General features: G+C 43.5%; 1 protein-coding gene across 2 annotated transcripts in view; it reads right to left on the reverse strand.

Moving 5' to 3' along the window:
* Positions 1–27043, reverse strand: part of RSPO2 (R-spondin 2) — a 103809-nt gene that overhangs the window by 44380 nt on the left and 32386 nt on the right. For both annotated transcript variants that reach the window (XM_083622327.1, XM_083622326.1), the window contains exon 3: positions 4666–4854. In XM_083622327.1, the coding sequence (XP_083478453.1) occupies positions 4666–4854 (189 nt within the window). The remainder of the gene's footprint in view (positions 1–4665; positions 4855–27043) is intronic.

Raw genomic sequence — 27043 nt, forward strand, 5'->3', positions numbered from 1 at the left:
AAACAATGCCCGACCTGAAGAATTTGGAGCAAATGATTCAGCAGAGGAAACACAGCCCAGAATAACTAAGGAGATAGTACAAGAATACTTGGCTAGTTTAGATGTATTCAAGTCTCCAGGGCCAGATGAACTGCATCCAAGAGTATTAAAAGAACTGGCAGATGTGATCTCAGAACCACTGGCAGTCATCTTTGAGAATTCCTGGAGAACAGGCGAAGTCCCGGCAGACTGGAGGAGGGCAAATGTTGTCCCTATTTTCAAAAAGGGGGAAAGAGAGGACCCAAATAATTACCGCCCAGTCAGTCTGACATCAATACCAGGGAAGATTCTGGAGCAGATCATTAAGCAAACAGTCTGTGAGCACCTAGAAAGGAATGCTGTGATCACCAATAGTCAGCATGGATTTCTGAAAAATAAGTCATGTCAGACTAACCTGATCTTGTTTTTTGACAGAATTACAAGCCTGGTAGATGAAGGGAATGCAGTGGATGTAGCCTACCTTGATTTCAGCAAGGCATTTGACAAGGTGCCCCATGATATTCTTGTAAAGAAGCTGGTAAAATGCGGTCTTGACTATGCTACCACTCAGTGGATTTGTAACTGGCTGACTGACCGAACCCAAAGGGTGCTCATCAATGGTTCCTCTTCATCCTGGAGAAGAGTGACTAGTGGGGTGCCACAGGGTTCTGTCTCGGGCCCGGTCTTATTCAACATCTTTATCAACGACTTGGATGATGGACTCAAGGGCATCCTGATCAAATTTGCAGATGACACCAAGCTGGGAGGGGTGGCTAACACCCCAGAGGACAGGATCACACTTCAAAACGACCTTGACAGATTAGAGAACTGGGCCAAAACAAACAAGATGAATTTTAACAGGGAGAAATGTAAAGTATTGCACTTGGGCAAAAAAAATGAGAGGCACAAATACAAGATGGGTGACACCTGGCTTGAGAGCAGTACATGTGAAAAGGATCTAGGAGTCTTGGTTGACCACAAACTTGACATGAGCGAACAGTGTGACGCGGCAGCTAAAAAAGCCAATGCAATTCTGGGCTACATCAATAGGAGTATAGCATCTAGATCAAGGGAAGTAATAGTGCCACTGTATTCTGCTCTGGTCAGACCTCACCTGGAGTACTGTGTCCAGTTCTGGGCACCACAGTTCAAGAAGGACACTGACAAACTGGAATGTGTCCAGAGGAGGGCAACCAAAATGGTCAAAGGCCTGGAAACGATGCCTAATGAGGAACGGCTAAGGGAGCTGGGCATGTTTAGCCTGGAGAAGAGGAGGTGAAGGGGTGATATGATAGCCATGTTCAAATATATAAAAGGATGTCACATAGAGGAGGGAGAAAGGTTGTTTTCTGCTGCTCCAGAGAAGCGGACATGGAGCAATGGTTCCAAACTACAAGAAAGAAGATTCCACCTAAACATTAGGAAGAACTTCCTGACAGTAAGAGCTGTTCGACAGTGGAATTTGCTGCCAAGGAGTGTGTGGAGTCTCCTTCTTTGGAGGTCTTTAAGCAGAGGCTTGACAACCATATGTCAGGAGTGCTCTGATGGTGTTTCCTGCTTGGCAGGGGGTTGGACTCGATGGCCCTTGTGGTCTCTTCCAACTCTATGATTCTATGATTCTATGATTCATATTTCTCTCCAGCCCCAATGCCACTGCTGCAGATAGCCAGGGCACCAATATTGCAGCTGTTGGTCAACAGGAGTCAGGTGACACAAATAGGATTACAGTGGTACCTCTGGATACGAACGGGATCCATTCCAGAGCCCCGTTCGCATCCTGAGGCGAATGCAACCTGCATCTGCGCATGCGCAGGTCGCCGCTTCCGCACATGACATCATTTTGACCGTCTGTGCATGCGCGAGCAGCGAAACCCGGAAGTAACGTATTCCGTTACTTCCAGGTCACCGCAGAGCGCAACCCAAAAGCACTCAACCTGGAGCAACTTCAACCCGAGGTATGACTGTACAAGTAAAGGGTTCAACACAGTGCATTACTATGCTTCAGTATATCCTGACTCATCTACTGTCAGATCTTTCATTACTGCTTAATGGCCCTCCAGCTGTTTTGGAACTACAATTCTCATCATCCCTGGTCGCTGGTCTTGTTAGCTAAGGATGACGGAAGTTGTAGTCCAAAAACAGCTGGAGGGCCAAGTTTGGCCACCACTGGCTTAAAGACAGAAAGGAACTTGAGGGCTGAGACAGCTGGAATGAAGGAAAAAAATGAGTATAACAAATCAAATGATAATGATAATGATGATTATATTTATACCCTGGCTGAAGTGTATTATTGCTTCATTAATAATACAAAGCATAATGTTGCTGTTATTGTATGAGATCACATTATTTGGATTTAAAAGACAAAACAAAACAATCAGTATAATTCCTAAAAATAAATAAAGGGTGGTACTTAACTATGTTTTACTCAGAGCAGACACATTGAAATTAGTGGGCCTACTTTGATCATGCTTATTAGTTTCACTGAGTATACCCTGAGTAAGACACACCTGAATGGAGTCATGCATTTCACTCCCATGTCTCAAACATGATGGCAAGATTTATGAGTGCAGCAGTACCTCAGGTTAAGTACTTAATTTGTTCTTGAGGTCCGTTCTTAACCTGAAACTGTTCTTAACCTGAAGCACCACTTTAGCTAATGGGGCCTCCCGTTGTCACCACGCCGCTGCTGCGCGATTTCTGTTCTCATCCTGAAGCAAAGTTCTTAACCCAAGCTACTATTTCTGGGTTAGTGGAGTCTGTAACCTGAAGCATCTGTAACCTGATGCGTCTGTAACCCTAGGTACCACTGTATACAAATCCAAGCAGTCTCGTACCCTGAGATTTCAAAAGAAGTTATTATCCAGTACATTTATCCAAATGCAGTTTCATAGACATAAAGGGTTTGTTTGCATATAATGCTAAACTGTGGCATAGCCAGCATTGTTCTGTGCACACAACTTAGGGAAACTTGTATCCAAACTTATTCTGCTGGTGTGAGAGCTTGACTACTTTGTGCTCTGAAATCAAAACATGAAAACTTCCAAGAATTTCAATAGTTTTGTGAGAAGTTATCATAAAGTGAATGAAACCAGGCAGAGCTTTACCTGGAAACTTTCGCACCAAAAAAAAAGGACTGGAGCTAGGTTGCAATAATAAGTACACTTATAAGTACACATAAGGCCCGCTGGACACAACTGGATTTAATTCGGAGTCATGAACAGAATTACCCGAGTTCAAGTCCCACTGACGCACACGGGGAATTGTGGAGAACTGCAGGACTATCTTGGAAGCGACAAAAGGGCATTTCAAGTTAAGCAAGAAGTTCCAGAAAGAGAATTTAATTCATCATGTCAAACTGACATTTCAAAAAATGAGCGCATACTCAGCACCAGAACCAAGATAAATAAAACGGTAACATAAATCATGAGTTCAGAACACAAAACAGTGCAAGCTCCCATTGAAATTAAACAGGAGTTGCCCAACATCAGAGCTCAAGGCACAGAACAGATAGCAGGTGTATCTCTTCTGCTCAGAGAGATGGGAAGAACCAGTGGCGTTTTTTTCTGGGAGGACGCATACCCCTAAACATTTTGTGAATCTTTGTACTTCTGTCCATATACTGTATTTATTTTTCCCAAATTGAACTATAAAATGGTGATTTTCTTGAGTCAAAATGAGAGTACCCCTAAACATTTTTTTAGAACAAAAGCACTGGGAAAAACAGATTCTGATCACAAAAATATACAGCGGTACCTCAGGTTACATACACTTCAGGTTACATACGCTACAGGTTACAGACTCCGCTAGCCCAGAAATATTACCTCAGGTTAAGAACTTTGCTTCAGGATGAGAACAGAAATCATGCAGCGGCAGCCCAGCGGCAGCAGGAGGCCCCATTAGCTAAAGTGGTGCTTCAGGTTAAGAACGGACCTCCGGAACGAATTACGTACGTAACCAGAGGTACCACTGTATGAACACTTACAAACAATTGTAAGTGTACCAAGCAAGAGGTTTGTTTCAGATAATTACCTCCCCCCCCCATCGGCAGGGAACCTGTGGCCCTCAGTGTTGCTGGACTCCAATTCCCATCAGCCCCAGACAGCATGGCCAGTGGTCAGGGATGATGGGAGTTGTAGTCCAACAACACTGGAAGGGACACAGGTTTATGACCTAAGGGAAGAAAGAAGTTCCAATGGATAATAAATTTACAGATGATTGAGGCTTGCACTTGGAATTGCTTGGGAATTCTAAGAAATGGGAGGGGAACCAATGCACTTTTGACATCAGTGGTTCAAGACGGGACAGTTTTGAAAGGTTCAATCTACCAACTTGATTCAAAATAGCATCTGATAGCATCCAAACACCAGATGAAAAACTGTTCCTTGATCTCAGGAACCATCATGTAAAATGAATGCCTGGCGTGCTCTGGTCCATGGGGTCATGAAGAGTCGGACATGACTAAACAACAACAAATCTTTAGAGGTGTCCAAAGCACAGCGTCCAGACAACTGGAGATTCTTTTAGGAAGGAATGCCTACAATGTATTGGAGTTGTCTACAAAAGTATCATCTTATGTCCTCCACCCTCACCAATAACTTAGTTTTGAAATTACAGATTTAAAAAAAAGAAACATGAAAGGAAACTCACTTGAACATCTGTTCATGTCTGGGGCTCGCAGACCGTAGTACCCTGGCGGGCAGGAATTCAAGCATTCCCCATATTGCCTCATTCCTTCCCTTCGGAGAAAGAAGAACAACTTATGCTGACATCTGATGCATCCATTGTCCTTTGAGCAAGACAAACAGCCTTTGCAAATTGGATTTGGTCCATAGTTGGCTGTGGAATTAAAAAAGAAGACGATGACAACAACAGTATTAGAACCCAAAAATAAGCATGTGGCAATATTTATCTTCCCTTTAAAAGCCTGCATAGAGGAAAAACAACAACTGAAGGAGAGGGCAGGCAACTTCAGCAGACATGATAGCGAAGTGGGCACTTCCAATTTGCTTTGGAAGTGAAAGCTCTATTCACTTCCCCTCCCCCCCCCCCCCGCACGCCATGTGGTATAGTTTAACAAGCCAAAAATTATTACTATACGTGCATAATACTAAATGAAGTTGGAGAGCAACTTAAGCGAAGTCAGTGGAAAGTGGTGTACAAATGGGAGCAGCAACAATAAGGATTGGGTTCAAAGGAGGAAAGTGGTTTTTACTTCAGCATAAGCCTATCTTTTCCCCCACGGCTGCATCTGCAGTCTAATCTAAGGTCATTTAATCTGTCATAATATGGTGTAGCACTAAATTAATCTCTTGTTGCACTTGCAGAATGTTGCTCAGCACAGGAAAGCACGAGTTTTAAACTCCACCATCTGCTCTTGTGCTAGTGGACAGTGGATTTAATTTGAAAATTGAAACTAAGAGAACATTCTTTCCTTTTGTGATATTTTTAAAAGAATGTGTAATATAAAAAAAATTAACTGTTCTTTTCTAGTTAGAAGATGGCCAAAACTAAAAATCTACACCTGTGAAACTAGTATTCCCCGTTGATTTCAATGGGGCGTAACTTAAGTCTGGATCCAACCCACTGTTGCGTATTCAGGAGGAAAACAAGCAAAAAATGGAGGGCTGAAAGTGGCTCCACATGGAAGCAGACAAATTCCTGTAGGCCAGGTCTATCAAGGGCTATTAGTCATGATGGAAATATGGAACCTCCATAACCAAAGGCAGATTGCCACTAAATACCAGTTGCTGGGGAGGTAGGAGCAGAAAAGGACTATGACTTTCCAACTATGTTTCTGGGCCATAAACATGCCAGTTTAGATCTTGTTTTTGAGAGTTTCCTACCACCAATTTCACTTCTATATCCCAGCTTCTTGGTAGCCCTCCAAGAAATCTTTATCTTATGATGGGACTTTGGATCAGCCAGGGTCTTGAAAGGAGAATCCTTTAAGTCTTAAAAGTTTAAGATGTGCGCCAAGAAGACAACCAGATTAATCCATACAAGGTTTATTAAGTGAAATTCTAGCATAAATAGATCAGTGGAAATTAAAGCCGGCATTAGATAAGACTAATGAGCAAAGACAGAAGCTGCAATAATAAAGGCTTATGGATTACTGACTTCTAATGCTTATTTAACAGCAGACCGCATGTAGCTCTTCTGTGGCTCTTGCGCATTTTGAACATTACTTAATGCAGCTTGGAAAGCATTGCCTGTTAAGGGCCTGAAGACGAGACAACCGCTTGCTTAATGGGCATGTGCTGTGGCAGGATGAGAGATCCCAAGGCCTGGAGCTGATATTCCAGTTCTCTGTAACCAACCATAAAGACTCTCCCCAGGTCTCTGTACTCTCCTTGAACATTTGGCCTGTCTTTCTCTTGCACTATCTTCTCTTTGAGCCCCCCACCCCCAAATCAAAAGGTATATAAATTTTATGAAATAAAATAAACAAACGTACACGTCTCTGTAACAGAGCGTATACTGCTTTTTTAACATCTGAACTGTTGTGCACACAGGTACAGAGACTGTACACTTGTTGAATGTGAATGCTTTTATGAGAGCGCAGCTTAACTATTTGCGTACACAGATGGAACATAATGTGTGAACACCTCTAAGGAAGTGTCACTTTGTAAACTAGGACGGGGGGAAATAGAGACTGTTTTGATTCCCAGGGGCTGATGGGTTTTAAAACCTTTCTTCCACGTCCCACCTTGTACCTATCTTCACTTAACACTTTCAACTGGGAACTTGAAGCACAACCCATTGCAAAAGAAAGACAGGCCAAATCAGTTTCCTGACAACAAACCCATTCTTAAAAACCTTTCCTCTATCCTCATTTTTAACACAGAACTGTATTTACCCGATTATTCATGGCTATCGGTAGAGCATGGGTAAATAAGTAGTATGATTGTTCTTATGAGTATAAAATTAGTAACAAGTCATTGTGCTTCATATAGATGCATTCAAAATATCACTGTATTTGTCCATACACAATCTATGTCTTAAAGCAATCTCTTTGTATGTTGCAGGAGTAGTCAAGCCTTCTATCCATAGTACAAAGGGGGGTATGGTATTATCTTTCCAATGAAGTAAGAGAGTTAAGAAACAGAAGAGGATGCTGAACTAGATAGACCTTTGGCTATCATGTTTTTATAGCATCCTACAGGAAGGCATGGATACACAGGAACATTCCTGCAGGGAGTTGAAGATCACACTGGGCCATTTGTTGCAGACAGCATGTGTGTTTCCTGAGGGAACCCCTGCATTTCTTGGGTGGTTGGAAACACTTGGGTATCAGGCTTGTGCCTGTCAATGTCAGAGACATATAACTGTTCAGAAATGCACTGGCTGTCACTATAACTAAGTTTAATTGCACAGACGTGTGCCTAGGGGAGACACACAAAGATGTGTCTCCAAAGTATACTGTCCAGATCAGGCTTCCTCAAACTCGGCCCTCCAGATGTTTTGAGACTACAATTCCCATCATCCCTGACCACCGGTCCTGATAGCTAGGGATCATGGGACTTGTAGGCCAAAAACATCTGGCGGGCTGAGTTTGAGGAAGCCTGGTCCAGATCAAGAGAAGTAATAGTACCACTCTATTCTGCCTTGGTCAGGCCACACCTGGAATACTGTGTCAAATTCTGGGCACCACCATTTAAGAAGGATGTTGGAACGTGTGCAGGAATGTGTGCAGAGCTAGAACGTGTGCAGAGGAGGGTAACCAAGATGATCAAGGGTCTGGAAACCAAGCCTTACGAGGAACTGAAGAAGCTGGGTATGTTTAGCCTGCAAAAGAGGAGACCGAGACAAGATAGAATAGCCATCTTCAAATATATCAAGGGCTGTCGCATGGAAGAGGAAGCATGCTTGTTTTCTCCAGCTCTGGAGGGTAAGACTTAGACCAATGGTTTCAGGTCACAAGAAAGGAGATTCCAACTAAACATTCAGAAAACCTTTCTGACAGTAAGAGCTATTTGGCAGTGGAAGAGACTCCCACAAGAGGGGATGGACTCTCCTTCCTTGAAGGTTTTCAAGCAGAGGTTGGATGGCCTTCTGTCATGGATACTTTAGCTGGGATTCCTGTATTGCAGGGGGTTGGAGTAGATGACCCCGGGGGTCCCTTCCAACTCTAAGATTCTATAATTCTATATACATGGAACTATATCCTGGTTGGCATTACCAATAACTATCGGCCTTTGCCTATTTCCACTTCTTCCATCACTACTCCCCACACCCTTCCATGTATCCCGCTAACTACAACCTGCACATTGTTGCCATGTACTTATGTCTCAAATATTGAAAACTAAATTTGTTTTTGTCAAGTCTTTTAATATCTGAAATATTTCAGCTTGCTGCTCTGGACCAGCGTTAGTCTCACATGCAGGTGAATAAACAGAGATTTGATTTTTTCCCCTTTGATGGCTTGTTTATTTTGTCTTTTATTGTAAGTTTCAACTTTTTCCAAGCCCCAAAATCTGCAGGGATCCAAAGATGTGGCAGTCCAACAAAAACACAAGCCCAACACCAGATCTACCCAAACAGCAAAAGGCGAAAACACACACACACACGTTTGAAGCATTTAAAAAACTGAAGCAAAGTGAAAGAGAGCAACACTTAAAGTCAAGACGTGCAGTGGCATAAGGAGGAAACCCAATAACATGAACTGGTGTTGGCTACTTTACGCTTGGGACTCATTAGTCATAAAGCTAAATGAGAAACTGAACAAAATGCAGGCAGGGGTTGTACATTTAGGGAGGGCTGGCGGACACTGTTCAACATGATTTCATAGCTGCCCTCCAAAGCTAGATTTGAGTAGTTGAAAACACAGAGGAAAGGAGAAATTTGGGGAAATTGCTGCACCAGCTTGAGAGACTTCATGTATCCAGCTTCCCCTTCACATTTCATAAGAAATTAATAATAATAATAATAATAATAATAATAATAATAATAATAATAATAATTGCATTTCTATACTACCCTTCATCCGAGGGCAGTTATGTTTACAACATAAAAACACAAAGAACACAGAACATCGTAAAAACAACACACTTTTAAAGGCCATAGATTGTTTAATTAGCCAAAAGGCTGGGAGAAGAGGAATGTGTTTGCCTGATATGAAATGAAGGCACCAGGGAACCCTTCCTGGGGAGAGCATTCCACAAGTGGGGAGACACCACAGAAAAGCCACCATTCTCATGTTGCCACCCTCCGGACCTCATGTAGATGAGGCACACAAAGATGGGTGCACCTAGCAAAGTATTTGCTGCACTGCATAGAAGCAGGTGAGTCTTCTACATCAACTGTTACCTTGATCCTTTTAGTGGCAGATGACAGGAACTGAACATGTGGCATTCTTCATGCAAAGCCGAGAGTTATGGACCTTTCCCTTTGGGACAGAATAAGCCAACTGGGGGTAGGTGCTGGATGTACCTACCTACCTATTTGCCCTTTCTGTTTTCACACCATACTGCTCTTGCCAAACCCGCACATACTTAGTCTTCCCTAAGGGAGAGCAGATACGCCACTCAAACCTTCACACCCTGAAAGCTGCTCCCCAAGCGATGATGGACACCAACTTGGATGCCCTTAAAAGAAGACCAGACAAATTCCTGGAGGATTGTTGGCATCCATCTGTCTCGAGAGACAATAGAGTGCACCTCTAGGGGTGAAGTCAAACCACTGCATTAATAGCAATAGTGACTTTCCCGGGGCGCAGTGTGTATGGAGGTCCTGGGCAGTGTGTATGGAGGTCCTGGCTGCCCAGACAACAAGACTTCTTTCTTGGCCCCACTGATGTGGTCCAAAGGAACACAAGCAATACACCTGACACCAGCTTGGCTGCAGGAGTTGCCAGAAAGAGGCATACAAGGTGCCACCCAACCACCTTAGGGACTCCACTCCAGATTTGTGCAGAGTTTACTCCTTAGCCTTTTTGTCTCCTGAAGGTATTCCGCAAGGCAGCAGAAGTTTAGGATCTGAGTTTCCTTCTCCTAGATGGGATGCCTTCCCACATGACAAGCTCCATCTGCCCCTTGCTTCCCTCTACACCTTTTTGACCATTCGACCTACTGTTGGTTTTGTCTGCTCAATCCGCCCGAGCCTGTCTTTGGGGTTTGAGACCCATTGGATGAAGGCCATCAAATGATTACCAGTCATGGTGGCTATGTTCTAAATCAACTGCCAGAGGCCTCTGATTGCCAGCTGCTGGGATTCATGAGTGGCAAGAGTGCTGTTGCTTTGGGGCTCTCCATAGGCATCTGTTTGGCTACTGTGGAAACAGCCTGCTGGACTAGATGGGCCCCTAGCCTGATCTAGCAGGCCTCTTCTTCTGCTCTCATGACAGGTGCAGTTCACACTGGGGCTGAGCTATGTTGGCAGATGATTCTCCCAAACGATATCTATTCTATTCTAGGAGGGACAACTTCCTGCATTTCCGTTTCAAATGATAATGCCAAACGGGGTGGTAGGAAGCTCACCGGGTGATGTGTCCTGCGTCTACACAGATAAAACTATACTATTCAAGTAAATGTAAATAATGGTTTTATTGTCATTGCATTAGGTCATAACAAATCAGCTGTCGAATTAGAGGAAAACAGATATGCATGGCCTGAAAACAGTAAGTAATAAACCAAATAACTGAAAGAGTAGGGTGTCCCTGGAGTTATTTATCACTGACAGGGGATTATTCCTGAGCATCATTGTGGTTCAGAAATAAGCTGAGCAACTTCATGATGTTTGTGGAGAAGTAGCTCAAGCTGACTTACAACCCCGGGAGGGGTCATTGCTTGTCAGAGCGGTGTTGTTGAGTTTTTTTTACTAGCTCTGCTATGGCTTTATTAGCAAAAAATTCCAGATATTACCAGTGGATGGTGTAATGGGCAGCACATGAAGCCAACCACCATGGAGCTGAGTCAATGCAGTATACAGAGATGGAGAGGGGTGCGTCAGTGACGAGGCTGGCACGGTGCAAATTTGTCAGCAGAATTGGCTGCCCCAGTGCATCTGCGCTGTGCCAACCTTGCCAAAGCCGAACCCTTCGTCTGCTGCAGCAACTCATCTCGGATAGAGCTCAGGTGAGCAGTGCAGCCCCACTCTGCAGCCAGTTAGAAAACATCTACAAATAAAGGGGAAAATAAAAATTATGCATCTTTTGGAAGCAGTGGGTTGCAACCAGCATTGCTGCTCCACTCCTGCAACCGACTTTCACAGTGCAAATTCCTAAGCAGCGCCCCGTGTGCCCTCAAAATGTTCTCCAGAAGGTCAGGAGGTCCTGTGGAGCATGTCTGGCAGAAGGAAACACAGGGCGAGGAGAGGAAGGAGAAGTTCCACCGTGCAAGTGCTGGATATGACCTCGTCGTTTTTACGTTTTTATTCTTAAAAGTGCTGCTAGGGTCAGACAAGGCATGTGGAAGTGTGAGTGAGAGACGATGTATCTGTTTTGTAAGGCTATAGCTGATAGTCCGTTGCGCTGGGGCTTCAGGCGGGCCAGAAAAACTAACAGAAATTATCCTTACAGGCCAAGGAAAACACTGAAACAGCAGTTAAGCTTGATTACAAAACAGCGTCGAGTTAAAAGTGGGTAGCAAGTAAAAACGCTATCCCACTAGGACTCTAGCAAAATAAAATAAAATAAAATAATTGCTCCATTCTTAGGATAGCCTTAGACCCAACAGGAAATCCAAATTGCCCGATTTCTTTCCCCCCGCCTCACTCCACTGCCAAAAAAAGTTTTGACTTTCAGTTCAAAGTACTTCATTTGTATCAAAGTCAGGCTGGTGTAGATCACTTTGAAACTCCCACCCTTTTCACTAAGAGTCTAATTATGACTGCTTTGAAGCTAAATGCCATGGATATATAATGCATGGGCCTTCCCTTTGGATCCATCTTCCTTTTGAACTCCTCCTTACCTCTTGTGCACCAGCAGTTAAAGTGTGAGTGCAAAATGGAAGGGGTCTATAATTAGCAAAAGGGAAGGGAAATCCCTCGAGATGTTGTTTTTAAAAAGTGTCCTTGAGAACATGCGCTCCTTACAGCTTACTATTTAGTTAAAACACTCAGAACATGAGCTTAACACAGACAAGCTACATTTTTTAAAAAAATAAATAAAAAATTAGTGTCTCTTAAAACCTTTCTAAAGTCTCTATTTCCTAAAGGAAACAAGGACCTCGCCAACTTTAATTATACTTTCCTCCAACTGGAACACTCCGTAAGTCTTAAATCCCTTACTTACTTTTTATTGCCAGTAATTAGGCAGAGCAGAAGTTGCCTTTCCAAAAGACAAAAGCTGTTTAAACATTAGGAATTAGGAGGAATCAGATAACCTACTTCAGCTAATGCATCTTTTTCTAAGCTCTTTTAGACATTAAAAGCAACAACTTGGTTTTCCTCGAATGATATTTTAGGCCACAAACTTGTCCCGGATAAACAAAGTTTAAATATTTGTGTATCGTTTATATAGTCTTATTCCCGAGAGATATTTAAACAAACTTAAATCCAGGCTGCCTATTTGCAATGAGTTAATCTGATGAGATGAAGGCTAAAATGTACTAATAAAACCTTTGTGTTTTTAAGAGCCTAATATTGTGCTAGGTGCATTACAAATTACAAGCAAGACCCCGCCGGAATAATAAAACCTACAGAATGACTTGACTGGCACCTGACCTTAGAATAATTTAGCTCCCCTGTGCAATGTCTGATCACAACTGAGTGCCTTATTTGTACAAGATTTTTAAGATTTACTTCCATACAGGAGAGAACCTCTATCCACATGTAACTGAACCCACAGAAAGCACTGTTCTGCATTGGAAACACTGCTCAGAACAGGTGTGGGCAGCCTGTGGCCCTCCAAATCTTGAGGAACATCAACTCCCAGCATCCACAACCAGAATGACCAATGGCTAGGGATCATGGGAGCTGTAGTTCAGCAGCATCTCGAGGCCCAGAGGTCACCCACCCTGGGAATGATTCCTCAGATTTCAAACAGCTCTTTGCTCAGTAACATGTTTACAATCCTGAGGAACATACAGGGAAATGAGTGAAATAATTTTGGTCTTGTTTAAGAGAAATGGATCTGCACAGGACACCGAGGGGATGGGGAGACTGTATACTGGACATGCTTCAATGGGAACCCCAATAACCTATGTTACATTTTTCATACTCTGTGCTAGACTTAAGTCTGTTCCGCTCTGCATACACGGTCTAACACTGCACCAATGCGACAGGAGAGATTTGAATAACTGCAGATGCAATAGCATCATAGTTATCCCTCCGGCGCCTAGATGAATTTTTATTTTATTTTATATTTTGCTCTCCCAAGAAGTTCTGGGTAGCATCTGCTGGAAAATAGAATTCATGAGGATCTCAAGTAAAAGCAATTGCCCAGTGGAAACCTCTACCCCAGAAGCAGGATCCAAGAAAGGTCGTTCATAAGGGACGTTGCCTGCTAAACAGGCTCATTAATGCAGGGGTAGCCAAAATGGAGCCCTATAGATGTTGGGGGCTCCATCAGCCTTAGCCAATATGGCCAATGGTCAGGATTGATGGAAGTTATGGTTTCAACAAATCAGGATGGCATTGGCTATTCCTGGATGAATGGCCCATACTTTTCCTGCATGCATAAAGAAGTCAATCACTGAATATAGGCCACCTGAAACATAAAGTGAGGCTGAAAAGGAAACTTCTGCAGTTCCCCAGAAGGTACTAACTTTCGACTTAATATACTTTATGATGCCCAAGTTATCTACAAAATCTCAGGGTAGATGTGGCCAAAGCTGTTGACCACATAACTTCAATTATAGTCTAGACATGCAGATGGGCACAGGTCACAGTGACATGATGTCTGAACCTAGGTGCCCGAGGGCACATTTTAAGTTGGCACTCCAAATCCAATTTTGAGAAAAATTTCAAGTATTGCCGTCATTTGAGACATATTCGGGGCCTATTCAAGAAAAAAACAGGAAAAGCTGACACATTCTTAGACATGGCATTGTAAAAATCTAACCCACCTGCCAACACTTCTGTACGTTAAGTGGGAAAATCTGGCATGGTGATTAAGACATTTCCTATTTACTGGCTCTTTCAATCCCTTTATACCTAATGCTCAAAGCTAAGCTTCGATTCAACTAAGAAAGGTAGATCCCTCCAGCCCTTTAGGGCAAGGCCTTGCAGAAAGCTTGGTTGCAGCGTACAAAGCTCTCAAGCACCAGGTTTTGGAAGCCATGCTAAAGATGGCTTTTTGGCTGCTCAGCCAAAGGATATCCAGCCAAATTCAGTAAACAATATTCCCATAGTCAGATGTCCAGCTGAACAGCAGCTTGTGACGGGATAGAGCTGGCAAATGCCAAAATGTCAGGCAAATTTGGAAAAGCGGCAGGCATGTACAACAGATGCATCGGGGGAGATGAAGGATGCTGACAGGAAGCCAGGCAGGAGTGAGAAATATGGGGAGGATGGCAGGAAGGAAGTGGCACTCACGTGAAAACAAAGGAGGAAGGGAAAAACACACACATAGTTTGGAGTCAATGAAGAATATAGAAAGGCAAAAGTGCTGAAAGCAGTGTCAGAAACTCAAATATATAAGCTAGGTGCCAAATGGCTCCTTAAACCAAGAATACCGTCACCAAAATGGAATGTCTAGTTGCCATTTGGGGGCAAGATGGCTCTAAAGTCTTAGATGATGGGGACTGATTATCAGGTAAACATCTGGCTAGTTCAGGTGACAACCTTGAGAACGTTAAGGTTAACAACTTTGAGAACTTAAAAAGTCACTTGACAGTCCGCATCTATATTGGCCTATTCCTACCTCTTTTTCTTAATGGTGGCATGGACCATTCATAACATCAGAATATTCTTCACAACTGTGGGGTAAGTGAAGACAAGCTGCAACAATTAACTGTAACATCGTTCGCAGCTCCTGCTCAGGCTGCACAGAATAAGCATGTGGGTTCCAGAAATTCATTCAGATTGTACAGATAAAATATAGCTGATAGAATTCTACAGGATGGGGGATTAGTGTGTGAAAACAATCCAGATCCAATGATCCTGAGATGGTGCAGATGTCAGACAGCATCCTGGAAGCCCAGGCATATTCATCTGGTCACAAGTGGCCAATAGCTAGGTACAAAAAGCGCCTGGCCAATTTTGAACACTGGCTGCAAGTACCATGGCTGTTTGCTAACATCAGGGGTGTGGAACTGGATCTGGGTGGTGGGCCAAGTCATTACCTCCCCCCACTCCATGCCCATGACCAAATATGGAAGAAGCATTGGGCACCTGTCAGTCACCTGATCTCATAATGATGTAAAAGGTAGAAGAAGAGGAGTTTGGATTTGATATCCTGCTTTATCACTACCCGAAGGAGTCTCAAAGCGGCTATCATTCTCCTTTCCCTTCCTCCCCCACAACAAACACTCTGTGAGGTGAGTGGGGCTGAGAGACTTCAGAGAAGCATGACTGGCCCAAGGTCACCCAGCAGCTGCATGTGGAGGAGGGGAGACGTGAACCCGGTTCCCCAGATTACGAGTCTACCGCTCTTAACCACTACACCACTGGCTCTCCAGCCCAGTCGTGAACGACTCTGGGGTTGCAGCGCTCATCTCACTTTACTGGCCAAGGGAGCCGACGTTTGTCCACAGACAGCTTCCAGGTCATGTGGCCAGCTTGACTAAGCCACTTCTGGTGAAACCAGGGCAGCACATGGAAACACTGTTTACCTTCCCACCGGAGTGGTACCTATGATTCTACTTGCACTTTGACATAGTTTTGGTAACTGCTAGGTTGGCAGGAGCAGGGACTGAGCAACGGGAGCTCACCCCATCGCGGGGATTCAAACCGCTGACCTAGGCTCAGTGGTTTAGACCGCAGCGCCACCCGCGTCCCTAATATAATGATGTAAAGTGACCCCTTTTTTGCTCACATGGTATGAAATGAAATCATGCAGGCGAATGCACAGCCGTAAAGCCCTTTGCAGTGACCTCCACAAGACCAAGTGATCAGGCGGCTGGGAAACCCCTTTGCACATCATGCCACAAACCATTGTGACAGAGTGCTCTGCAATGTGTTGTGGAAGACCTGACAATCAGCTGGTTTGCAGGACCTTATAAAGCGGGGCTTTGCCAGTGTTGCTTATCAGCTGGTGGGCTGTGTCTACAAACCACTTTTGACTGAGTCAAGATTTTACCTGCCTCAAAGTTGACACTGTCAACTTTGTCATCGGAGAGGTGAGTGTTGCGTCGAAAAAATGGCCCCATGAGCCAAATGAGGAAGCCTAGAAGGAACTACCTAGGAAGCTGGTGGACTCTCCTTCATCTGAGTTTTTAAACAGAGGTTGGGTGGTAATCTGTCAGGGATTCTTTAGTCAGCGGTTCTCAACTTGTGGGTCCCCAGATGTTGTTGGACTACAACTCCCATCATCCCTGAGCTCTGGCCTTGCTAGGTAGGGGTGATGGGAGTTGTAGTTCAACAACATCTGGGGACCCACAGGTTGAGAAAGGCTGCTTTAGATGGTTCCTGCATTGCAGGGAGTTGGCCTAAATGATCCATGGGATCCCTTCGAACCTTAAAATTCTATGGTTCTATTACATTACAGTGGTATCTCGGGTTAAGTACTTAATTCGTTCCGGAGGTCCGTTCTTAACCTGAAATTGTTCTTAACCTGAAGCACCACTTTAGCTAATGGGGCCTCCTGCTGCTGCTGTGCCGCCCCTGCACGATTTCTGTTCTCATCCTGAAGCAAAGTTCTTAACCCAAGGTAATATTTCTGGGTTAGCGGAGTCTGTAACCTGAAGCGTATGTAACCTGAAGCATATGTAACCCAAGGTACCACTGTATTATGAAACTGTGCTTGGTCTAATTTTAGCTGTTTCCCCATTTCCTTTGTTTTAAACCAGTTTGAGCTGATGCTTTTTGTGGAAAGGCAACATACAAGTAAAACAACGATGATGAATGAGTTAATAAAATACATTTAGTCATTGCAGGACAGCCCCCAGACTGCATTTTGCCAGTATCTTAACATATGGAACTTCCATGCAGTTTCCCACAACTTCTGTGACAGTTTTGCATTTAACTCATGAGCTCTGCAGAATTAAAACCGGGCATCAGGATGCGTCCATGTTCACAGAACAATAGCCATTGCGTGCAAGAGTTCATCACTACAATGACAAACAAGTGTGTCAAGTTTTGGCTTTAAGTTAAACCACTTCCTCAACCCGGCTTCTTGACTATGGGGATGTGTGGAAGAAGAGCCTTCATAAACAAGCCTGCAGGGGGAGGAGTCCACATGATTCAACTCTGAAACAAACTTTACTAACACTGACGTATCAACACACAATGAAAAGCTACGTTGAGCATCTTGACTGCAGCTGTTCAGAAGCGAATGCAAAACGCATCCATTGTATTCCATAAAAATCTAATGATACATATCACACATAATAAAGAGATAATTTCTAGATCACCACTGAACTGGTTGATTTGTTCTATTAATCATAATACTTTGAACAAAAGGTTCGTGAAGTTTAGCTTGCCAATACTTACTGGGCACCCGTAATCTCATCCGTTGATACATTCAGACACCACTTTGCAGTCACAGACATCAGTACCTGATTGTGTGTATAAAATTTCATTTACTGCTGGAATACAGGGAGCTGACCAAGTCAGACAGGCCATTGGCCCACCAAGCTTAAGATTATTCACTTAAACTGGTAGCAGCTTTCCAAGACAGAGGCTGCGAGGGGAGAGTTCTGTTTTTCATTTTATTCCTGAATGCCCTGTTCATTTTATTTTCAATTGTCACAGCAGGCACGTCCAACTCCCAAGAGACTGCAATCTACTCCCAGTATTAAAAAACTGGCAGTGATCTACCCATTATCACTGGAGTGAGGAGGAACGTGCATGGGGTGGGTGGGTGGAAGGAAGGGGAGGATTGCCCAGAGTTCCTGTGGTTTTTTTAGGGGGGGGAGGCCAGAGTTGTTGAGCTTGTTTTAGGGAGGAAACACTAACCATTATCTACAACACTAACAAGTGCACAAAACAATAAAGCCAACTAATGTCGGCAGCAGACTATAAAAGATCACCCTTTTGACGCTACGTAGGGACAGAGCGAGGAGTGTGTGTGTGGAAACATTGCTTTTAATCCCATGATCAACCATGATCATCCAGGGATCTACCTGTTGATCGTGGTCGACCAGTTGGACACCGCTGGTCTACAGCAGCATTACTTTCATTTCTCTTCCCCTACTATATCTTTTTTGTTACTTTTTCGTTTCTGTGGACCCGCCCAGACATCCTTTGTGTTTATGATGCAATTGGGGAATCTGTTTGCAAGTGCAAACAGTTTTCAATAATATTTGCACCTGCAAAACAAAATCAGGGTGATCATGCTGCTTGTTTTGGGTCAGTGCATATACCATAACTTCCTGATGAAATCCTGTAGCTTTTTCTACCTCAAACGTGCTGGCTTATTTTTGTCCCATGTTTGTTGTGCTATATAAGCCCTCCAGTCAGCAATAATGTGGTTAGGTTAGGGAATCATAGAATTGTGCAGTTGGAAGGGACCATGATGGTCAACTAGTCCAACTTCCTGCAATTCAGGAATCTTTTACTCAGCATGGGGCTCAAACCCACAGCCCTGAAATTAAGAGTCTCATGCTCTACTGACTGAGCTATAGCATCACAGAACAAACTAGGAGAGGATATTACCACTTGCTAGTGCACTATTTTTGTGTTAGGAACCTGCTGCAGAATATTCATGCAGTAAAACACTAGCCTGGAAGGACCCTATTTTTATTATTGTGGATACCAAGACTGTCATTTGATGTCTGACTCTGGTCTTTTCCATGTAAATGGGACACATTTTTTAGGCATTGCATTACAAGATGTGCCAAGCTTCAGGCAGGTTGGAGACAAGGACCCCATTTTATAAGCAATCAAAAAGGAGTGACATCTTCTGAGCTTCCCAATTTGACAGTTTTCATATCTTTTGAACATTCAGATCTCTCCTACCTACAGAAGGTTCCCTGTACACATCAATTTGTTAAGCAATACAATGCCTCTTGTCTGTTTCAGGAACTCCTCCTATGAGAAATGAATGGGAGAAACAAAAATAAAAGATTTCCATTTGTTTCTTCCATTCATTTTGATATCATCATTATTTTTTGACAAACAAATTGGTTAGGCATCTGCTCTGTTTTTCATTAATTGCAAAAGTGAATGCACACCTCTCCTTCTGGGTTTCAGATAGGCAGAAATACATTCCACACTAAGTCTTAACTAGTGATGGCGACCCTTAATACAGTTTGTTGCCATCACAACCACACTAACGACAGCGGGTAGCACTGTGGTCTAAACCACTGAGACTCTTGGGCTTGCCGATCAGAAGGTTGGCGGTTTGAATCCCCGCAACAGGGTGAGCTCCCGTTGCTTGGTCCCTGCTCCTGCCAACCTAGCAGTTCAAAAGCACGTCGAAGTGCAATTAGATAAATAGGTATCGCTCCGGCAGGAAAGTAAGTGGCATTTCCATGCACTGCTCTGGTTTCACCAGAAGCGGCTTAGTCCTGCTGGCCACATGACCCAGAAAAACTGTCTGCGGACAAACGTCGGCTCCCTCAGCCAGTAAAGCAAGATGAGTGCCGCAACCACAGAGTCATTTGTGACTGGATTTAACTGACTGGACTTAACTGACTGGACTTAACTTTACCTTTAACCATGAATAAGATTGTACTGTTTGAGCAACTTCACTTATTCATTTTTCCACAGAGATTTCTAGCCACAAATATCTAGTCAGGATCTCAACAATTCTTCCTTATACTCTATGAACAGGAAACTCCCATTTTATTTAATGCATTATTCTGCTCAATTTATGGGTGACAGGATTGCTAGAGCTGGCCACTCAAAATGTTAGTTATTTTCAGATCTTCACTGCCTCATATCTGATAAGACAAACTTTGCTGTGACTTCAGACGCCTCCAATTAGGCTTTTATGAAAGCATCGTTTTCTATCTGCCTTGTACAGAATGCCATGCAGCTCCCATTTCCATTCTGCTGTGCTGCATGTTCTACTTATTTGTCCCATATGAGGAATGGAAATCAAGTTGTTAATACAATCGATATTCACTATTGCTGTTGTTTTCCATCCGCAAATGATGTGCAATTACACTTTTCCTCTTTTGCATTCTGTTTCCTTTGCTTTGAAATAAATGGGGTGGTGTGACATAACTTACATAATTGTGTAGATTGCACAAGTTATGAGATTTCACCACAGCGGACAATGAGATGTAGTTTTTGGTGGAAGATTAACTGCAGTGGAATGGAAACGCTGCTGTGTGTCACAAACATGGGACGAAATAGGAAAGGGTGGCTTTTTACATCCCTGCTGAACACACACACATTCCAGTTATCTGGCTCAGGCTGTTGTAGGTTTAAGCAGTTTTCCTTTTTAAATTGAATTTCCTGGCTTCTGATGACATAAGTGGGTCCCTCTGTGTTCAGTTTCTCTGTGCAATCACATATGCATTACAAGTGACTTTACTGTGCCTTATTATAGGAAATGAGGTGCTCTCACTTACCAAACACCAGCTTCTCGTTAAAACTCCATGAATGCACAAACAAGTGTGCCTTTGTCACAGGAGCTCAAGTTCAAATGCACAAGGATCAGATAATGGTTTTTGGTGTGTTTTTTTTAAAGGAGTGTACATAGCAGCATGGTTCCACTTAGATAAGAAGCAATCTCAAGAAGTATCTAAATCAGATGCTCTGGGACTAAAATAGGTCCTAAGGGATATATTTAGGCTTTTTCTCCCCAATTTATTTATCATGCACTCATTCAGCCTGATAACTGGAGCATCCAAACATACACAAAACTAAGGGTTTTAGATATCCACAGTAATATTCCGGTGACATTAATTGTACCATTAAACTGTGTCTTTAAATTGTGTCTTTCTAAATAAATAAATAATAACGACGCTTCATACCCCAATAAATAAAAATCCCTTCTCTGATCCAACCTGTTATCGTAAGTAACATAACACATAAAATTCATAACACAGCATACTTCTAAAAGTACACAACATAGCAACTCACTATACAGTGGTACCTTGGTTTACAAACAGTCTGGTTTGCATACGTTTTGGATTACAAACACGTCAAACCCCGAAGTGCGTGTCCCGGTTTGCAAACTTTTTTTGGATTACAACCCATTTTTTATTTTTAGTTTTGGATTACGAACAATTTTTTTTTTTTTTGGAGGCCCCATTGGCGAAAGCGCGCCTTGGGTTACAACCTGTTTTGGTTTACAAATGGACCTCTGGAACACATTATGGTTGTAAACCAAGGTACCACTGTATAGTGATTAAGGTAAAGCTAAAGGGACCCCTGACCATCAGGTCCAGTCGTGACCGACTCTGGGGTTGCGGCGCTCATCTCGCTTTATTGGCCGAGGGAGCCGGCGTACAACTTCCGGGTCATGTGGCCAGCATGACTAAGCCGCTTCTGGCGAACCAGAACAGTGCACAGAAACGCCGTTTACCTTCCCGCCGGAGCGGTACCTATTTATCTACTTGCACTTTGACGTGCTTTCAAACTGCTAGGTTGGCAGGAGCAGGGACAGAGCGACGGGAGCTCACCCCGTCGCGGGGATTCGAACCGCCGACCTTCTGATCGGCAAGTCCTAGGCTCTGTGGTTTAACCCACAGCGCCACACTACCGGTAATTGCAACAGCAGCAGGTCTGTGGCCAAAGAGTTTTCTGCAGGTGTTAGCTGTGGCATCTGTGCTGCTCCTACCTTTGTCCCATCGTAATCTCTTGCACCCAGCAGATCTATAGGTTAGAATTGCTTTCAAAGCAGCCAGCAGGCAAAAAAGTGATCTCTCCATTCTGGCTGTTGAGAAAATTAAATTCATTCAAGGAGCACTTCATTGCACATTTGTGCTCTTCTACTTGTATGCCCCTTCTCTTCCCCCTCGTTATAAGAGCATGAGAAGAGCTTGAAGGATCAGGCCGATGGCCCACCTAGTCCAGTATCCTGTTCTCACAGTGGTCAACCAGATGACTGTGGGAAACCTGTAAGCAGGATCTGAGCACAAGAGTGCTCTCCCCTCCTGTGTTTTCTAGCAACTGGTATAAAGTTAGCTGGTAAAGGAATATTGGTGATAAAGTATGCAATACTTAGCTGATTCAGCAAAAAAGTGAATCGACCACGAATAATGATCTATTTAACATCATTGTGGTTAAAAGAAAAATTAATTCTTCCAATAATAAAGGGCTGTTCCATGCTTGGTCAATGAATGAATGAATGAAAAGAGGGGAACAAAACTAAGACCTCAAAAAGGAGAGAACCAAAATCATTTTGAGGAACAATTTATTATCCCAACATCCCTGCATTTTATGGGCTGAATATGTTAACAGGAAGTGGTGAACTGTCAGAGGTATGTGTAACTATGCCTAAATTATAGCTGTAAAAACCAGCTACCCCAATTCTTAGAGAACTCCTAGTTAGAACCTACTCAGATTACACAAAGATAATAAAAGGGAATTAAGCTCAGAAGCCAAAGGGTTCCTTTGCCCACACATTAAACATGAACCTAATTACCAGTGTTCCCTGGAATGGCTGTCTGTCGGGCACAGCACTCTTATGAAACAAAGAAGATTTATTCAGCCTCGTTGCAGGATTCCACAGGGCTGAAACGGCTATCGCTATGGTTAGCAGAGTGTTTTCAATGCCATAAAAATGGCAGCAACGGGGAGGATAATTATTCTGAGCACTTTACTGGTAGAAGACATCCACAATAACATAAAAGCAACCCTGCTGGATCAGGCCAAAGGCCCATCTAAGGCAGCATCCTATTCTCACAGTAGCCAACCAGAAATCCATGGGAAGCCCAGAAACAGGATCTGAGTGCAACAACGTACTTTGTGATACAACAGCTACAGTGGTACCTCAGGTTACATACATACGCTTCAGGTTACATACACTTCAGGTTACAGACTCCGCTAACCCAGAAATATTACCTCAGGTTAAGAACTTTGCTTCAGGATGAGAACAGAAATTGCGCGGCAGTGGCGCAGCAGCAGCAGGAGGCCCCATTAGCTAAAGTGGTGCTTCAGGTTAAGAACAGTTTCAGGTTAAAAATGGACCTCCAGAACGAATTAAGTACTTAACCCGAGGTACCACTGTACTTGTATTCAGAGGAATACTGCTAGCCAACAGTGGACGGAGAAGAAAATCATTGTGGGTACTAGTCAGTGATAGCCATTATCCCCCAGGAACTTGTCTAATCTCTTGTAAAGCCATCCAAGTCAGTGGCCATTAATACATCTTGTTGGAAAGAATTCCATGGTTGAACTATGCACTACATAAAGAAGCCATTTATTTTTTGTTCCGCCCTAAAACAGCTCTCAACATTCCATGGGAGAAGCCATGGCTGAAGTTCCACCATAGGGCTTTAAATGTTCAAAATGAATGTGTCCCAGGTTATCAAAACGTTTCAAGCTTGCTGGGGAAAGGAGTCCTCGACAAGACCCAGAAAACCCATTATGCACGCCTTGTTGGAAATAGCTGCTTTTTAATGGCCTGCGGCTAAAAAGGTCCATAAATACTTTTGCTTGACAACAAGGAGGTAAACAGCAAAGCATTGCAGCTTTCCAGTGGGTGGGATTGGAGAAATGAAGGAGGAGGGGTGCACACTCAACTTCCAAAGAATCTGACTTTATAAAAAAGATGGCCAAGTTGTCCCAATGTAAGCTCTCTAAGCCATGAAGTTTGCTTGGTGGAGCTGCATTGTTCTGCTGAGTGGAGAGAATGCTTGTTTGTCGGATGCAAGATGAAGAAGTGTAGTATGAGCCATTCAATAGCTAAGGTTTCTGCCCCAGTTCTCTCTCTGCCAATTAGGAAGGGCTGGCATCTTCCATTCCTAATCTAAGTCCTGCCATGATTCCTGCTTCTACAGTAGTGCATACAATGGTACCTCGGGTTACATATGAGAGCCAGTGTGGTGTAGTGGTTAAGAGCGGTAGTCTCGTAATCTGGGGAACCGGGTTCGCCTCTCCACTCCTCCACATGCAGCTGCTGGGTGACCTTGGGCCAGTCACACTTCTTTGAAGTCTCTCAGCCCCACTCACCTCACAGAGTGTTTGTTGTGGGGGAGGAAGGGAAAGGAGAATGTTAGCCGCTTTGAGACTCCTTAAAGGGAGTGAAAGGCGGGATATCAAACTCCTGTTCTTCTTCATATGCTTCAGGTTACATACGCTTCAGGTTACACACTCCGCTAACTCAGAAATAGTGCTTCAGGTTAAGAACTTTGCTTCAGGATGAGAACAGAAATCGTACTCCGGCAGCGTGGCGGCAGCAGAAGGCCCCATTTGCTAAAGTGGTGCTTCAGGTTAAGAACAGTTTCAGGTTAAGAATGGACCGCTGGAACGAATTAAGTACTTAACCTGAGGTACCACTGTATACAGAAGCTGGAAGCGTTGGTGATGTCACAAGACTGATTGTCACTTATTTATATTATTATTATTAATTTCATTTCTATACCGCTTTATATTTCTAAGGGGGAGGGGACTCAAAACAACATGAAAACATCAAATGAAACAATCTAGAATAAAACATTACAAAATAAAGTCAAATATAATGATGATTTCAGATCATCTCCTGGTTCTGTTTAGGAACCGTTTCTCCCTCCATGCAGGTGGAAAGGGCTGTTCCAAAAACAGGACTTCCAGAGGTCTCCAAGAGTTGCATGTGCAAAAAGAAAGTACTGGAATTCAGCAGCAGAGAATGCAGGTGTGATGCCACATGCACACACAAAAGGTGTTCATTGTACATGCTAGCAATCCTCAAAGGCAGGGTGTCAATGATAGTATGTCTCAAATGATAAATACAGAAGCTACCTTCTTCTGCCAGAGGCTAAAGTATCTAAATTAATAAATATTTCTAAACTACATGAAGGCCGCTCCTTTCAAAGGGCTTTTGGTTTGTTCCCCAAGTAGTTCTGTTTTCATTAGTAGCTCTTTTTCTTTTTCCTTCACTGATGCAGTTTTGGCTTTTAAGCCGTTGTAATACTTGGGGATTACAACATGTTTGTGTTAAAATTATACCCTGCTTTCCTTCAGAAGCCCTCGGAGCAGCATCACATGTGGTCTGCAGCTGATGCCTCCTCCAAGGCAGCATACAGGACCAGACCTACTTAGCTTCACCAGTCGGACCTGCTTGCCACTTGCCTGCAAGATCAACTCCTGGGTTCCCCCGAGAACCATTTCAAAGGGATGCGGATCACATCTGCAGATGACACAAAACCTGGGAGGGAAAGCAACTCCCAAAGAACAGAATCGAGATTCACAATAATATTGAGAGGCTGAGAGCACCAGGCCCAAACCAACAAGATGAAAATCAACAGATATCAATGTAAAATACCCTACATTGGTACAAAATTATCCAAAGGCATAAGCAGAGGTCCTGATTTGGCAGTAGTACATGTGAGGGCGGTGGGACCTCGGTATCTTAAGTTCATCAGTCTCTTCAATGTTTCCCAAACTTGGGTCTTTTGGGACTATGACTCCCATCAGCCCTAGCTAGAAGGACCAGCGGTCAGGGATGATGGGAATTGTAGTCCAAAAACAGCTAGAAACTGAAGTTTGGGAAACACTGAGCTAAAAACTTGTGCTAGGTCAAGGATTAGTGCTAGTGCGTCCCATGACATCCTTGATTCTGCTCCAGAGGGCAGGCGGAGGAGAGGGGGAGAACTTTGCAATGTCCATGGAGAAAGCCTTGCATAAAACAGAATAATCTGCTTAGTGCTACAACACATACAACTGGTTGTAAGTATTAAGAATTGGTCCCCAACATGCATGCTTGGGTTTAAGGTGTGTCTGGGTCACAAAATGGTTGAAGACTGCACCTTTAAAGCTGAACCTGAGTCATCATTGTGATTGCTAAGAAAGATGATGCAATCTTAGGCTTCATTGATGGAAGGAGATTGTTCGGACCATGGGTCCATTCAGACTTGGGGGATAATTGCATTTGTTTTCCTGGTTATAGTGTGAATGCTTCTGTCCTAGTTCCTTACATTCCTTTTTACACCGTATTTAGCAGCCGTATCATGGAGCTGTGGCTTTTTGATCAATAAACCACCATACTGTACTAAACATCATGCACACCAGAGGACATGGTGCGATAAAACAGCAGACATCATCTGACATGTCACAAATCAACTTGGCCCCCTTTATGCACACACACGCTTCTGTTCCCCTATGATTCAGCCAGGAAAGCAGCAGGAAAGAAGCATAAACTAGACTATTCCCCCAAATTCCACAATTTTCTGGGTTAACGGGGTTGCAAACTGATTTTCCCTGCAAGCAATTAACATGGAAAGGAGAGCTAAACTTGCTCTAGATCACGCTAGATTTCCAGAAGTGGTTTTCAAATCATGTGAAAGATCGCATAACACATGGAAGTTATCGGGTAAGGAAACATCGAGGAAATACAATAATGTGCTTTCTGAATGCAGCCAATGAGTGGTAATAATTCTGCTCAATTGTGCACTGGTCAGGACAAACCTGGAGTGCTGTGTATCCACCTACAGATGTCACATTTTAAGGTCACTAGTAAACTGAAGCATGTCCAGAGGAGGGCAATGAGGATGGTGAACCTAGTTCTATGGGAAATTGGGGGCATTGTATGAAAATGGCAATACAGTTGTACCTTGGATCCTGAACACCTTGCAAGTCAAACGTTTTGGCCCCCAAACGCTGCAAACCCAGAAGTGAGTGTTCCAGTTTGTGAACGTTCTTTGGAACCCAACGTCCGACGGTGCTTCTGTGGCTTCTGATTGGCTGCAGGAGCTTCCTGCAGCCAATGAGAAGCCGCGCTTTGGTTTCCAAATGTTTTGGAAGCTGAATGGACTTCCGGAACGAATCCCGTTCGACTTCCAAGGTACAACTGTATATAGGTATACAGTGGTGCTTCATGTTACATACGTTTCAGGTTACAGACTCCACTAATCCAGAAATAGTACCTCGGGTTAAGAACTTTGCTTCAGGA

The sequence above is a fragment of the Podarcis filfolensis genome (genome assembly GCF_964270895.1).
Source record: "Podarcis filfolensis genome assembly, chromosome: 7".
NCBI classification, from domain to species: Eukaryota; Metazoa; Chordata; class Lepidosauria; order Squamata; family Lacertidae; genus Podarcis; species Podarcis filfolensis.